The sequence below is a fragment of the Lingula anatina genome, chromosome 1, assembly GCF_051362555.1.
Source record: "Lingula anatina isolate TDL-2025a chromosome 1, LinAna3.0, whole genome shotgun sequence".
Taxonomy (NCBI): Eukaryota; Metazoa; Brachiopoda; class Lingulata; order Lingulida; family Lingulidae; genus Lingula; species Lingula anatina.
The window spans coordinates 41197527-41213771 of NC_141767.1; the positions used below are offsets into that span (position 1 = coordinate 41197527).

The 16245-nt window shown below is 34.6% G+C and overlaps 1 protein-coding gene across 6 annotated transcripts; it reads right to left on the minus strand.

The window, feature by feature from the left end:
* Positions 1-2777: 2777 nt before the first annotated feature.
* Positions 2778-16203, minus strand: LOC106175626 (very long chain fatty acid elongase 2-like). 6 transcript variants are annotated; one of them, XM_086995606.1, is made up of 7 exons: positions 15642-16203; positions 13790-13874; positions 12948-13138; positions 11673-11765; positions 11233-11404; positions 5235-5359; positions 2778-5009 (listed from the first exon to the last, which is right to left on the minus strand). In XM_086995606.1, exons 2-7 carry the CDS (start codon positions 13848-13850, stop codon positions 4749-4751), a joined length of 903 nt encoding a protein of 300 aa, XP_086851732.1. In that variant the 5' UTR covers positions 13851-13874; positions 15642-16203; the 3' UTR covers positions 2778-4748. The 6 variants fall into 6 exon arrangements, with proteins under 6 accessions (XP_086851732.1, XP_086851725.1, XP_086851748.1 ...); XM_086995599.1 differs by having other exon boundaries at positions 13790-13890; XM_086995622.1 differs by lacking the exon at positions 15642-16203 and adding an exon at positions 15386-15622.
* Positions 16204-16245: the final 42 nt, after the last annotated feature.

Genomic DNA, 16245 nt, shown 5'->3' on the forward strand with positions numbered 1-16245 from the left:
CAATAATGAGAATATTTCAAAACAGAAATTTTATCCAACCTTATATTTCAATGTGACAAGTGAAACATTTTTATGTACAGACACAGATGTGTCTGTACATATTGCCATCACCTGCGTCTGTCGTCGCCGTCGTCGCCGATGGCGATGCCGATGCCGATGCCGATGCCGTGCACTTTCCTTGTAAACACAATAAGTGGAACACAATTTATTTTTTGCTTTTATATTTACAGAACTGATGAATATTCATAAAACGCAGGTCAAGTTCGAAAATCAGCATGATGGGGCCATTATAGTAGAAGTTATGCCGTTTTTTCACTTTTCAGCATATATACAACCCTGTAAACACATTTAAAGGAAAACCATTAAGCCTGTTGTCATGAAACTCACAGGAGTAATCAATCTTACTAAAACGCAGGACAAGTTCGAAAATCGGCATGATCGGGCCACTATTTTAGTAGTTATGCTGATTTTTTCATTTTTCAGCATATATGCAACACTGTAAACACAATATAAGAAAAACAGATAGGCCAATTGTCATTAAACTCACAAAAGTGGTCAATCTTACTAAAACGCAGGTTGAGTTCGAAAATCAGCATAATCGGGCCATTATTTTAGAAGTTATACTGTTTTTTTCACATTTCCTGAGATTCAATTCTTAGGCATGTTAACAGTCTCATTATTGAACTAATAAGATGCGTAAAAGTGTTTGTTTGACATTTCCTGCATCTTTACAATAATGTTAGTTGACTATGTAAAAATTATGGTAAACTTGTTATCGTGTATTGTGTAATAAAGTGTCAAAAATGGAATCAAACTCATATCATTGCATTTTGTCAGATTCAATCATTCAGTATGTTCAGAATCTCAGAATGGAGGAAATTGGACATTTAACACTGTTCTATTGATATTATTCCCACCTCATCAATTTTCTTAGTTGATCATATAAAAATTGCAGTAAACTGTTTATTTTGTTTTATGTTAAAAAAGTGTTAAAAATGGAAATAAACCCATGTCAGAACAGTGCTGTCTTGTTTACATTTTGGCATTTTCAAGGTGTGACTTTGAAGTTCCATTGGCCTGAAGACCTTTGCTGGTCACGTTTTCTGAAAGTCCATGTTACTAATATTTTATTATTTAAAATTGATGGTCATTATGCTGTTAAACATTATGTAATGTTGCATCAAAATTTGAAGAAACCCCTATTTTGGGCACTGCTCCCATGATGACCATTTCAGAAAAACCATGTCACTTACTGTTTTCAAACTTACAGGAAAGAAACATGGGACTAAAATACAGCTTCAGTAGGCAATGCAGTCTGTTTGATAAATTTTCTGGCAATTAAAGTTTTTTGTGAAAATTTAATTTTTCACATATTTTTCAGCTTATATGCAACACTGATAACACAATATAAGAAAAACAGATAGGCCAATTGTCATTATACTCACAGCCACAGGAGTGGTCAATCTTACTAAAACGCAGGTTGAGTTTGAAAATCAGCATAATCGGGCCATTATTTTAGTAGTTGTGCTGTTTTTTCACATTTCCTGAGATTCAATTCTTAGGCATGTTAACAGTCTCATTATTGAACTAATAAGATATGTAAAAGTGTTTGTTTGACATTTCCTGCATCTTTACAATATTGTTAGTTGATTATGTAAAAATTATGGTAAACTTGTTATCGTGTTTTGTGTAATAAAGTGTCAAAAATGGAAATAAACTCATATCATTGCAGTTTGTCAGATTCAATCATTCAGTATGTTCAGAATCTCAGAATGGAAGAAATTGGACATTTAACACTGCTCTATTGACATTTTTCCCATCTCATCAATTTTCTTAGTTGATCATATAAAAATGGCAGTAAACTGTTAATTTTGTTTTATGTTAAAATTGTTAAAAATGGGGAAAAAACATTTCAGAACAGTGCTGTCTTGTTTACGTTTTGGCATTTTCAAGTTTTGACTTTGAAGTTCCATGGGCCTGAAGACCTTTGCTAATCACATTTTCTGAATATCCATAATACTAATATTTTATTAATAAAAGTTGATGATCATTATGCTGTTAAACATTATGTAATATTGCATCAAAATTTGAAAAAAACATATTTTGGGCACTGCTCCCATGATGACCATTTCAGAAAAACCATGTCACTTACTGTTCTCAAACTTACAGGAAAGAAACCTGGGACTAAAATACAGCTTCAGTAGGCAATGCAATCTGTTTGGTAATTCTTACTGCCAGTTAAACAGTTTTTTTGTGAAACTTTAATTTTTCACATATTGGCATTTTCAAGGTGTGATTTGAAGTTCCACGGGCTTGAATACCCATGCTAGTCACATTTTCTGAAAATACATGATATGTATATTTTATTATTAAAAATTGACGGTCATTATGCTGTTAACCATTATGTAATATTGCATCAGAATAGAAGAAAACACAATTTTGGGTGCTGCTGCCATGATGACCATTATGGGAAAACCATGTTACTTATGATTGCCAAACTTTCAAAAAAGAAATACAGGACTAAAAATGCAGCCTGAGTTGGAAAAACAGTCTAATTGGCTTCTTTTTCTGGAAGTTATACATTTTCAAAGTGCGAACTTGAACTCCCATGGGCCTGAAGCCTTATGCTTGTTACACATTTTACTTACATTGGTATTACCTATTAAGCATAATTAAAATTTGATGTTGAATTTGTAGTTTAACATAATGTACTTTTGCATCAGAATTGACAGTAGCCTATTTTGTGCATAGTTATTTCCTGCTTTTTGTCTGTACATTTGACAGCTTTGCTGCCTTGTAATAATACTGTAATTTATATAATAAGGTTTCTTTTTTGTCACACAGACACACAACCAATATACAAAATAAACATAGAACATGCTTGTAAAAGGGGCCTATAATGCTAAAAATATATTGAAACAATGGTTTTCAACACAAACATCTGCTTATCTTGACAGATTGAGGTATCATTAATGGAAGGTCATAGAAACATTGTTGCAAAGTCAAACGGATTAAACTGGAAATTCAGGTTAAATAACTATAAGAATTTTATATTTAGATGTTAAAACAAAAAAATATGACAACAAATTATGTCAACGATTTTCATTGTAGCTGTGTGTTGAATATAAAAACAACCTGAATTTGAACATTTTTAAGTTGTGAAGCATACATTCTGTGTGTACAAATTATTTTAAGTAGGACATTGAACTATTGTGTGTTCTGACAGAGCATCTTAATCCTATATTCTTTAATTCAATTTCAAGATAAATTATCTAATTAAGGATTTAAAAAGTTGGCACTTTCTGCTGGATTGTAAACCAAGTATTTTACACATGTATGTAGGTGCAGGTGCCTCTGTGATAATACCAGTTATGTTGGTCTTTATCAACATAGACTAGCCTAAGAACATTAAAGGCATATTAAAGAGATATTTTGACTATTCATGCATGTCTAGTTAAAATTATCAAAAATGGAAAAGAACATACAGTTTAATTGTAACAAATTACCATAAAACCACTTCTATACAGTTGAAAAAATGAACATTTTATAAAATTCTTCAGTGACTTAGTAATTTATAACAACGTCTATTGCAACTATATTAACAAAACAAATGGGGCACACTATCATATCAAAGGTTTTAATGAAAAATGGACCCATAGAAAGATAAAGCAGAGATCAGGGGTAATTACCACTTCAAAGCAAAGTGATTGGACAATTCCTGGAATCCCAGACTTTTCAGTCCCGTCCCATTTGCAAATGATTCCACAGCATGAACTATATAAATATAATGGAAAATAGCATGGAAATGAAGATAAAATGCCTTAAAATATGGCACAACTTGCACTTATTGTTTTAGTACGAGACAACATGAAATATAAAGCACTTACAATTGTTGCAAATGTAAAGACTAGTGGAATTCATTAATTGGTACTAATTTAACTGATACATTTGTACACATATAAAAGTTCTATTATATCACAGCAAATGAAAATTACAATAATTATATCCAATGTACATCTAAACATTGAAATGTAATCAACCAGCTGTAAAAATAACTTCTGCTGACCCATTAATATGCAAGCTGAATGCAATCTTTAAAAAACTGAAAAAGGGATGTCTAATGAATTTAACCAAGTAAAACAAAATATACTCCTTCATTTATCATGAATATGTGTCCATTCTTGTTTGAAAAAAAAAAGCAGTAGCAACAGTTGCAAAGCAGTGACAACTGACAAGTGACAAACTTGTTACTTTAAAGCATGAAAAATTCCTCATAAAGACAAAAAGTCTTACATTTCTTACCAAAAGATGTCAAATCCATGAGTTCCTTCCTCTAATATCTTCACTGAACAATAAACATGATAAACAAATATTACAAGAAGGTCACGCAGGCTACAGGTCAAGCATATGCCCATCTTTGCCCAGTGCATGTAAATGTACAAGGGCAAGACACCCTTTAACACTGTTTTGTTTCTGACATTTTATCTGCCGAAACCCCTTTAAAATGTTCTTACACACACCCAATGGGACTCAATAACAACCATTAGTTGCATTCTTTCCTCTCAAACAGTCGAAAAATTTAAAAAATCAAAAATAATGCCACCAGTGCTTTTGTTTTACACTGTAAATTCTCAACAAAATAGAGGTGATATTTTAAGGCACCATAATTTTTCCTACAGAAAAACTTACTTTTTGTAAGTGGTTGAAGCATATCAAAAACACTTAAGTTTTAACAATGTATGAAATCATTAATCAGCTTTCAGAGAAATGTAGCCATTCTTAATATGTCCATCGCCTCCTTTGGCATGCCCATTTGTAGCACCATTGCTATGATGATCAGTTTTTATATGGATTCTCTTCTTGAAGAAATAGGCATGAACATAGAAATTCATGAAAAGAATCAGCATGAGAACCATGTAGCCAGTCAGGAGGTATTTTCCCCATGCTGGATAGTGACATTGGTTTCTAAATGAGTTAAGTGTGTGGCTCAGAGTGATACAAAACTGTATCTGAAAAATAAATCATGAAAAATTATAGGACCTGTATTTCATACAGATATTTTGGGAATATAAACATTTTACAAATATTTATCTAATATTAAATATCAATACCATGGTAATTCTTATGGCACTGACAGCAAAAGACAGAAAAGCAATAAAAGTGAAATTTTGTTTGGGGTTCATAAATATGATGACTGTATGCTTATGTCTATAAACCTGATACCAACTACCTACCAGCTGGAATTTTGTGATGTATTTTTTCCACCAGAGATGTTTTCTTACAGAAGGTATGGCTGACAGTCCATAGTAGAGGTACATCACAACATGGACTAGGCAGTTCAGGCTGCTTCCATGGGATGCTGAAGAAAAAAGGAGAATTTAAAATCAAAAATACACAGAGGCTAGGCACTTTTTTCTAAAAAATTAACTGATAACAAGGAAAATCAGTGATACATATTTTGAAATGTGTTAAACAAAACTTGGCCACAAACTTCAAGGGTGTCGTATGTTATTTTTTCTCAATTTACATTTAGCAGGCCATCAAGTTAAAAAAAGCCTCCAAAATTAAAAAAAAAAAATAAGAGGAAAATATTAATTTAATTGCTAAAGTACAACAAAAATAGCAATTATTCCATAATAAAAATGACATCCCCAATACCCCTGAAGTCTTCATGGTCCACCACACTTGTCTTTATTTACTTATATTTAATGACACAATAACATTGCTACAACAAGCTTTTAGCTCTAGACAATATATGGATTATACATGTACCAAAGTATTTAGAAGCTATATTAACAAAGTGATAGATTTTTCCAGGGAAATTTTTAAAAAAATCTCCAGAAATATAAAAAGACAGAGAAAATGGAAGATTTTTGGAATGTAATGCTCTAATGTTTTGATTGACTTGGAGCTGTAAAGTGTAACTGGAATGGAGGCTACTGATAACTCTTTCAAGGCCTGACTTGACCCCACCTGAAAATGCACCAATATGGGGAGCTGTCAAATTCCAAATGATGTTCATATCACAAAACATACAGATACTCAAATGCTTTCATATCAGCATGAAGTGTGCTCTAGATATTCCAAGCATCTCTCACTTCATCTGAGTTAAAGCCTGCTTAGCTTATGATGATGACTATCACCCCATTTCCATAGATTAGATCAACCTACTTTAGATCGACCTAACTCCCTGGGGGTTCACGCTAAATAGCTGTCAGCGGGGCGGACACGAAAGTTAATTACCTCCTTACAGCTTGTAGTAGGCGGAACGGACATTTAAGTCGGATTATCTGAAAGTAATCTAATGAGACTCCCCGCGGGGATAGATCGATCTAAAATCTATGGGAATAGAGCCTATTACTGCTATCTTTTTGTGTATGATAAATGATGATTGAGTGGTACACATAAAAAAATCAGATAATTTCATAGACTACCAAATCATTTCAGTAGATAAAGTTATTTATAATGAAAGCAAAATGCAAACAACTTCTGATGACCTTGAAATTCATTAGAGATATATACGTTCGAAAAAGTTATTTGAGTGCATTATTTAAAGTCTTATCGTTATGTCAAATGCACTTTATCCCCAAAATATCACTGCACTTTGAAATGATATAAAATTGGTTCATGAACGTGGCAGCAGGTATCAAGTAGCCAGTTTTCACCCTGTAATGTATATACCATATGCACACTACTTTAGTGAAAAGTATACAGTACAGTAGGTGAAAAAATCTTTACAGCAGGGGCATTAGTAGTCTAGTTCTTTGATTAGAATACAGTTTCGCCAGACAATATTAATTAGTTGATTTTTGAGTGTGACTGACCCTTATTTTGAGGAATTTTTTTTTTCAAAAGGAAAAAGGTATTGGTTGGGTAAATCAGAAAATTAATGAGGTACCCGCAGAAAAACCAGACTGCTGTTATTTTTATACCCTCACTGTACGTGCATGTCATTTCCTCCCCCTAAAGTTTAATTTAAATAGATCATAAAATTCAGCAGCTATGCTTGTTACATGTTTTAAAAACAAAAATAAATTTTGTCTATCAATTCTGCTCAGAGAGACACTGCTTGTTAACCAGTTTATCAGATTTCCAGTCTCTTTTTCTATTATGCAGCATGTCTTGACCTCTGCTAGGAATTTAGCTTCCCTGATTTCTGAAACATGGTCATTGTACCACCAGCGTTAGCGCTGGCGGTACACATGGTTTCGGTCCCGTCCGGATCGTTCCGCCGGCTCTGCCGGCTCCGTTGGCTCCGCCGGACGGCTACCGTTACCGCTTCTCCTCCTAGACGGTAAGGGCCCCCGTACCCATCTCATGGATTTAGGTCACCTATAATCTCAACTCGTTCCACGTAAAATTTGGGCTTTGTCGGTATTGGGGTCTGGGTGTGGCACTCATTGCAATGCACCCTTGTCTAAAAATGGCAAAATTAAATGCTAATTATCTACCCTACAGAAGGAGTTATGGGAAAAATTTCTATAGACGGCTTTCCAAAAGTCATATGTGTAGATTTCAAATATACCCTTGGATTTGACCTTTGACCTCTACTTCAAGGTCAAATGGGCCAAAATTTAAAAAAAAATGAAATTTTTTACGAAAAAAATTTTTTTTGCCCTGTTATTCAGACACCACACAGACTTAACCAATAATATTATTGGAAAGTGTTACCCTTCAGGTCATCTTTCATCTCCATGAATTTGGGGTCAATCGGTGCATTTTCACGGGAGTAGCGGCCATAAGATACCAAAACTGAAAACTGTCTCTAATTTGGGAACTGTTAATGCTAGAGACCCATTCTTTTTTGCATTTTGTAGAGCATGTAAAGCCCAACACTGGAGGTGGTCTCGGTTTTTTTGTATTCCATACGGTTTTCGAGTTACGCTGTATCAAAAAGTACATATTGGTGGTAAAAGCAAAATGTGCAGTACGGTAATGGATAATAAATTTTGAACTCTGGAAAAATAAAACATAAGGCTTGGCAAAGCAGACAACTTGTGTTCAAAAATGACATTATTTCATCAAATTTGAACTTCTGAAACTTCAGAGCACCTCCTATTTCAAGAATTTTGACCAAAATGACATTTTCTTTATTTTAATTAATTTTTTCTGTACGAAATTTAAGGCACATTATGGTAACTCCAAAATTATAACATCTAGTCCCTTATATCTCCAAAACTGGCAGAGATAGGTCCATAGTTACTATTGAAGTTGAATAGGAAGTCATATACTGGCAATCTTACTATGACCTGAAATTGACCTTTGACCTACTTTTCACCATGAACTGAACTTTGCAAATTTTTCTTCCCTTTTATCTCCAAAACTGGCAGAGATAGGTCCATAGTTACTATTGAACTTGAATAGGAAGTCATATACTGGCAATCTAAATGTGACCTTAAAATTGACCTTTGACCTACTTTACACCATGAACTGAATTTTGCAAATTTTGCTTTCCTTTTATCTCCAAAACTGGCAGAGATAGGTCCGTAGTTACTATTGAACTTGAATAGGAAGTCATATACTGGCAATCTATATGTGACATTAAAATTGACCTTTGACCTACTTTTCACCATGAACTGAATTTTGCAAATTTTGCTTTCCTTTTATCTCCAAAACTGGCTGAGATAGGTCCATAGTTACTATTGAACTTGAATAGGAAGTCATATACTGGCAATCTAAATGTGACCTTGAAATTGACCTTTGACCTACTTTTCACCATAAACTGAACTTTGCAAAATTTGCTTCCCTTTTATCTCCAAAACTGGCAGAGATAGGTCCATAGTTACTATTGAACTTGAATAGGAAGTCATATACTGGCAATCTAAATGTGACCTTAAAATTGACCTTTGTCCTACTTTTCACCATAAACTGAACTTTGCAAATTTTGCTTCCCTTTTATCTCCAAAACTGGCAGAGATAGGTCCATAGTTACTATTGAACTTGAATAGGAAGTCATATACTGGCAATCTAAATGTGACCTTGAAATTGACCTTTGACCTATTTTTCACCATGAACTGAACTTTGCAAACTTTTCTTCCCTTTTATCTCCAAAACTGGCTGAGATAGGTCCATAGTTACTATTGAACTTGAATAGAAAGTCATATACTGGCAATCTAAATGTGACCTTGAAATTGACCTTTGACCTACTTTTCACCATGAACTGAATTTTGCAAATTTTGCTTCCCTTTTATCTCCAAAACTGGCTGGGATAGGTCCATAGTTACTATTGAAGTTGAATAGGAAGTCCTATACTGGCAATCTAAGTGTGACCTTGAAATTGACCTTTGACCTACTTTTTATCATGAACTGAACTCTGTTTATTTCTTTCTCTTTTAACTTCAAACTTGACAGAGATAGGTCCATAGTTACTCTTGAACTTGAATAGGAAGTCATATACTGGCAATTTACTGTGACCTTGAAATTGACCCTTGACCTACCTTACGAAGAACTTAAATTTGATTGTACCATATATATTTTTTGCAATAGTTTAAAAATTCTTGTTGATTGCATTTTTACAGCTTGTCAAGCACAAAACTGGTGGCTGTGTCCCTTATTTTGTGTATGTGGGGGTCTATACGAATGCGTTTGCTCCAGCTGGTGGTACAATATTTGGAGGCGGTATCGCCTCTCTGATCCTCTAGTTTTATTCACCTTCATTGTGAGTCCTAACACCCAAACACACATTGTTGGCTAGACAGGCCCCAAATCCTGGGGACAATTTTGGATACAAATAGAGTATTGTAAATACTGTTAAGTTTCTAAAACTAAATATCATTTCTATGAAATCTAAGATGAGATGACTTCATTTAGAAAAAATATGGTCAGGTGTGCATTTTATGCACCTGCTGGGAGTTTAGCAATGTTCACTGTTGATCTTGAAGCAAAAATTAAGACGGCTAAGGAGTTCAGCCCCCCAGGATACAACAATTACTCAAGACTAATCCTCAGAATAACTTGACTTGCAAAAATAAATATAGGATAAGCAGGGATGAGATTTTCCCAGACTTTTGAGATTGATGCAGATCTACAATTAAGACTCTGGGGGTGGGGGGTAGGGGTAAATTTCGTCCATGCCTCTGCCCCTGGACCCTGTAGAGGGCCTCAGCAGCCCCCTGGACCCCACGCCAAATTTTCAAAATTCAGTCCCATCCCTGTACAAGTACTAATTATATAAGAAAGAGATATTATATTTGTTCAAAAGCATTGTGATTGTAGGGAATAATTGGGTATTTATAGGTCTTTAGGGCATGAAATCATATTTTAATTATAATTTTTGTTTGGTAACTAATCGTTGTCATCAAGGCCATGTATACCGTATTTTGCACATATATGTTTTCATACTCTCATAGAACATTTATGCCACTGATAATTTTTTACTTAATCATTGTAGCTTTTGACAAAGATATATTTTATGTGCATTAAGCTGTTTATAGAAAAGAACCCAGACAAAATGTACAACTATAAATGTCTATGTACCTGGCTGTCATCTTATCTGGCACACTGTAGATTTAAAGCATGTCTTACTGGTTTATTATGCCATGAGCAAATAATATGCTATCTGCTTTGAAAACCCGTCAGCCCCTCAGGTGTTTTTGAAATTACTTGCTGTTAAGATCCACTTTGCAGGTATTATAGCCACATGTGTCAAGCTTCAAGTGAATGAATGAGAATGACATATTGCACACAGGTGACAAGCATCTGATATTAAATAATACACAGTACAATATGCAGCTGTCTTCCATGACCCACAGTAAATGAAGGAACCTCCTACCCAAAACCCCTGCGACCTGCATTCATGTGGTATTTCCACTGAACTTAAATTTAAGTGACAAACCTTCTCCATAAGCTAAGATAAAAAGATGTACCCTTCTGCCATTAGGATTCAGTAATGAATGTCATCTCAATTTTCATAAATCTACCTAGGGTAGATAAAAAGATGTACCCTTCTGCCATTAGGATTCAGTAATGAATATCATCTCAATTTTCATAAATCTACCTAGGGTAAAAGCACAAATATAGGGGTCCCTCCCACAATCCTTATATATATACTTGTGTGTGTGTGTGTGTGTTTGATGAAAATTTATGCTCTCATAATTCAATTGCCCTACCTCATCCCCTTTCAACAAAAAATATTATAATAATGAGTTATTTGTACAAAAAGTATTGTGTTCAAAAATATTAATTTTGTACATTATGATCCCATAGAAATACTTAGTGAATGGTCCAACTTACACAGGCCTCCTGGTGCAAACACCATGACCCACCACCATATATTTAACATAGAGATGTGATGAAACCAGTGGAGAAAGGTAACCTGGTCATTCTTCTTCCTCAACACCATTAACACAGTGTCCATCAGTTCTATGGCTTTGGAGAAGAAGTACCACCATAAAACTTTGGCAACCTGGATAAAAAGAACATTGAATACTTTATGAGCAAACACCTTTCCTAGCTAAATATCAAAATCAAAAAACAATCTTCATGTCTGAACTGTTTATTTACCAAAATGCTTACATTTCTTTTGACAATAAATTATTGCAACAGAAATGTCAAATACTAATGCATGATTTTAAGTTTCTATAAATTAGTGCCCAAAAACAATTTTCAAAAATATGTTTCAAAAATAGTTTTGGCATATCAAGGTCCACGCAATACATAGTACTTTTTCTTACCCTCAGCTCTTTGGGATCGTTCACATCTACAGTTTCTACATCGTATTCTGCACAAAGCAGGCCATAATTGGCAGCAAAGGAACTCAAAAATATCTGCAAAGAAGAAACAAGTGACCAAAAATTAGCTAAAAGTTGTCTGTTTCAAAGAGTGCTATTTTACAGGGAACTGCCTTTGGAAATCTTGTAAGGAATTTGCAAAGTTACTTCAAATTCAATAAAATCTATATTGGATTTTGGTACTATCACTCAACTCACTAACCTTCTAATTTCTACCAGGCCCACAGATTGATTTTTCACTAGATATTCACAAATATGTCTCAAGATAAATGATGGTACTTTTCTGCACTGTGCATCAGAGAAAAGTGCACATAATTATCTGCCACTTTGTAGAGGGTGCTAATCTTCCAGGGGTCCTTACAATGTCTTAGCACTTATGAACAGCACTCTAATGAGTTCTAAACTCAAACATAAAACAGCTACATGCATTCCTTGGAAGTGCAATTTTTGAGCAGGGATAGTTATTTTATCAATACAAGAAAAATAAATGATCTAAAAAGCAACCTGGAGAAAAAATTGAAGGATTCAAGAAAACAAAAACCCTGTTTACTATCCCATTAAGTGTGTTGTAATAAAAGAAATAGAAGAGGAAAAGTAATAATAATCCCACTGCCAAACATTTGTGTAACAGATTTGCCAGAGATGTATTGATCACATGGAATTCATTACCAACAATTTTCCAGCAAAAACTAATTTTTATTTTATTTAATAACCAATTATTAAAAGACATTCTTACAGACTATCATGTTTTTAAAGTTCTTTTTGTACTTTCTGTACAGCAAGGTAAGACAAATGATAAAAAACAAATATATCAAATTTGGCAAAAAAAGGTATGTTTAACTTGAATTTGAGAGAACCCTAGATCGAGACTCAATTAAGAACATTTAAGTATTTATCCAAAGTATTTTCACTGGATAAAATACCTCCAGCCTAAAAGTTTATTTCAGTGAGAAATGAAATACTACATATACATGTAGATCTATAGTTGTTTGCTGTTAGCTAATGGCCAATCTGGCAAAGCTTTCACAAATATGGTCCTACATGTATAGTGTAAATGAGGTCGGATATGTGTCATGCATTCATATACACAAATAAATCTCAAACCTCTTTTAAACTTTGAGGTTGTTCACATTTGTGGATTTTTTTATTCCACCTGGGTGTGCTACGAATAACCATTATATCACCCATCATCTATGACATATTTATGATATCACTTACCTCAATCACCATGTAAGCAGACAAAACAACCAGACCCATGTTGTATGCTACCAGCAACCCTTGCACTTGCAATGGCTTTCTGTTTTTCATGAATACTGGTCCAAGGTATACAAATGCTACATATAATACTGTGATAAGCCAGACATTGTAAGGTGAATTTCCTATAAGAAGCCAGTCTTTTGTTCTTGGGTCTGGAAAATAGCAAGGAAACTATTAACTGTTCATTATACTGACCTGGCAGCACAGAAAATTTTGCAGTAAAAAAAAAAAAGTCTAAAAATGAACAACTTTCTTCTTTAGCCTTAAGTTGGCTAAACAAAAAGGGCTTGATTTGACTAATTTTAGTCAAATTAAAGCCATTTGGATAACATATTGTCAAAAATGAGGTGATTTGGCTAAGGGAAAAAAATTGCTAGCGCTACCCCAGTATAATGTCACAAAACCTAATGAATGAAATTTCCAATTTAAGTAACGAGAATAAAATTAACTCGATGTGCAAAATGCAATATGCCTTTTACCACATGTCAGCAGAATGACAAGTGCAATATTACAACATAGTCTTTGAGACCATTCCCACAGATATTTAGATCGATCTATCCCCCTGGGGAGTCTCACTAAATTGCTGTCAACTTGGCCGGCTTAAATGTCTGTCACGCTTAGTAAAGCTATTAGGGGGTAATCATCTTTACTTTAGCTGATTCGGTAGGCTTTATAGACATTTATCCTCTTGAACTGACAGCAATTTAGCGTGAGTCCCCAGATGGATCGATCTAAATCTGTGGGAATGCAGTCTTTGATTACCAAATGTGCCTCTACATCCATAACTCCATAACTCCACTTACCTCGTTTGGCCGTTTCATAGTCTTTTAACATTTTCTGCACTGGAGACATGAGTAAATCCATCTTGGAAATTGTTCTGAGCTATCCCTAATCAATATAGGACCTGACAGAGATTAAAGACATTTTCTTATATATTATATCATTTAAACTTTAAGTTAAAGTGAGTAAACTGTTTACATTTATAGTAATCCATCAAAACAGATTTTAAAAAGAATATTTTAGTCCTTTTTTTTTTTTTTTTTTTTTTTTTTGTTATCAGATATACATTTCCTGCCCAATCAAAACCGTACATTCAGTTTGTGCACATTTACTACGTATTCATTTCAATTTTTGTGTTTGGACATCTCAAGCAATCTTTTGCACAGCTCCTGTAAATGCTTGAAAAAGCACTGTTTTGACACTAAAAAATAAACTTTTACTTTTAAAACATTCTTTGCCAGTACCAAAAACTATTTTGCCAAATTTAGGCCTTTATAATCATTGATCCCCCAGCACACTCTCAGTTATGATTGGAGCTATGGTGTTAAAACATTTCATTTCCTATTATATTGGATAGGGCAATAGGGTAGGGAATTAATAAACTCCTAACATATTTATGATTTTTTTTTTTATTACTTTGATCTGAATGCTTTATTGCTTGGGCAAAAGTGCATCCACTCCCAAAACAACATCAGCTTGTGAAAAACAAACAAAAGATAAATAACTTTTATCCATATCAGACTTCATGCAGTATCTTTTTTTTTCTAACTTGTTGAAGGCACTCGGTTACCTTCTTGCATTGAGTCAACACAGTACAGTACATCTAACTGAGTCAACTAGACCGCCTGCCATCAACGTGCTTTAGGTCTATTTTTGAACTGTGACCTAATTTTTTCTCTCACGCCATACGGGGTACAACCTTCATCGCCAATAGTACAAAGTATACCAGCCAGTGTACTGATCAGTGTGAAATTGTCAAGTCCACCTCTGACTCACATACACTGCAATACATATACAATTTGTGAAAGAACTCTGCAAGCTGTCAGGTAAAAGCATAATTTACCATTCTATATTTGTTTAGGCATACCCTACTCCAGCCACTGCTAGAATTTAAATATTAAAAAATGTTTCATTTTACTTTTCTTTGAAAAGGGTCCTGAAAGAACCCCCCTCATCTCTGACATGCCTTACCCGCCTTATAGATTATACCTACCTTATATGCAGTGCGCTGCGATTGATTGTAGTTAGAGACCAGCAATAACTTGAATAGACAGTCTGAGTTAAGGACCTCGGGGCCAATAATAATACAAACATCGAGAGCGTTAACAGACACACCTGAGGTGGTCAGATGAAGCTCGCTAATGAACATTGAGGCATACAGACCAGTCAAGATTGTATAAACCCCAGTGAAGTGATGCTGAAGAACTACTTGAAAATATCGCAGCGTCTAACGGCAATTCATTACCCCGTAACATCACATATTGCATTTTAGCCCCCAAACAAATCAGACTGCTAGTGTCTATAAAGGTATATCAACGTCTGTGGTGCGAGACTCCAGCTAGTAACTTGACCATATGAAAGTATAACACACAAAACGGCGCAAACAAGTCAAAGTTTACCTATTACAAGACCAGCTTCATTCAGTTTTCCTAGCCGGCATATATTAATAGCAACTTTGACTTTGTATGCTTGGATAGCAACGACCGCCCCACGTGCAAACATGTAAATTCCTCATCAGACCGACTCTTTGAGGTGTCGGGGCAGAGAGGCGTCTTGAAATCAACTTTCGTGAGAAATAAAACAAATGACACAAATTACAACATGCTATGGCGAAAAAGTATTGCACATATTTGGAAATGGAGAAAAGTGTCTCACCTTACTCAAGTTGATCTCGCCAAATAAGCTCAGCGTTAATCAGGGAGCATCAATCAGCCGATTCCCATCTGATATGACCTTTGACATACGTCAACCAATCAGAGTCAACGTAAGTGTCCTACTTTCCATGTGACCTAGCCGGTATCTCAGGTAAATAGTGAGTAGGGCCAACACGTGGGAGAGAATCACCGATAATGTAGTTATATAGAAACATTATGATTATTTTTCAAATGGGGATTACGATCTAATAGCGCTGATTCAAATGATAAAATGGAATATGCGAAAACACAACAGCAAATTAAAATTTTCAGCATTTTCATTTCATTTCATTTCATTTCATTTCCATTTTCATTTTCATTTTCATTTAGACTTCTTTTTGTCTTTTCCCGAGACTTACGTTTTTCATACGTTTTGCTTTTGATGTTTCTTTTTCTAGCATGTTCTCAAATATCGGTGAGCATAGCAGTGTGCCTATTCCTTCTACTTCTTGGTGAGGTTTGCAGCAATGAGCAGTATTATAGGTATGTATGTAGGGTGTTTATTTTCCGTCTTCCCGAGTCTCTCTTCCTTGGTATCCCCCCCCCCCTCCCCCCGACTCGACAAA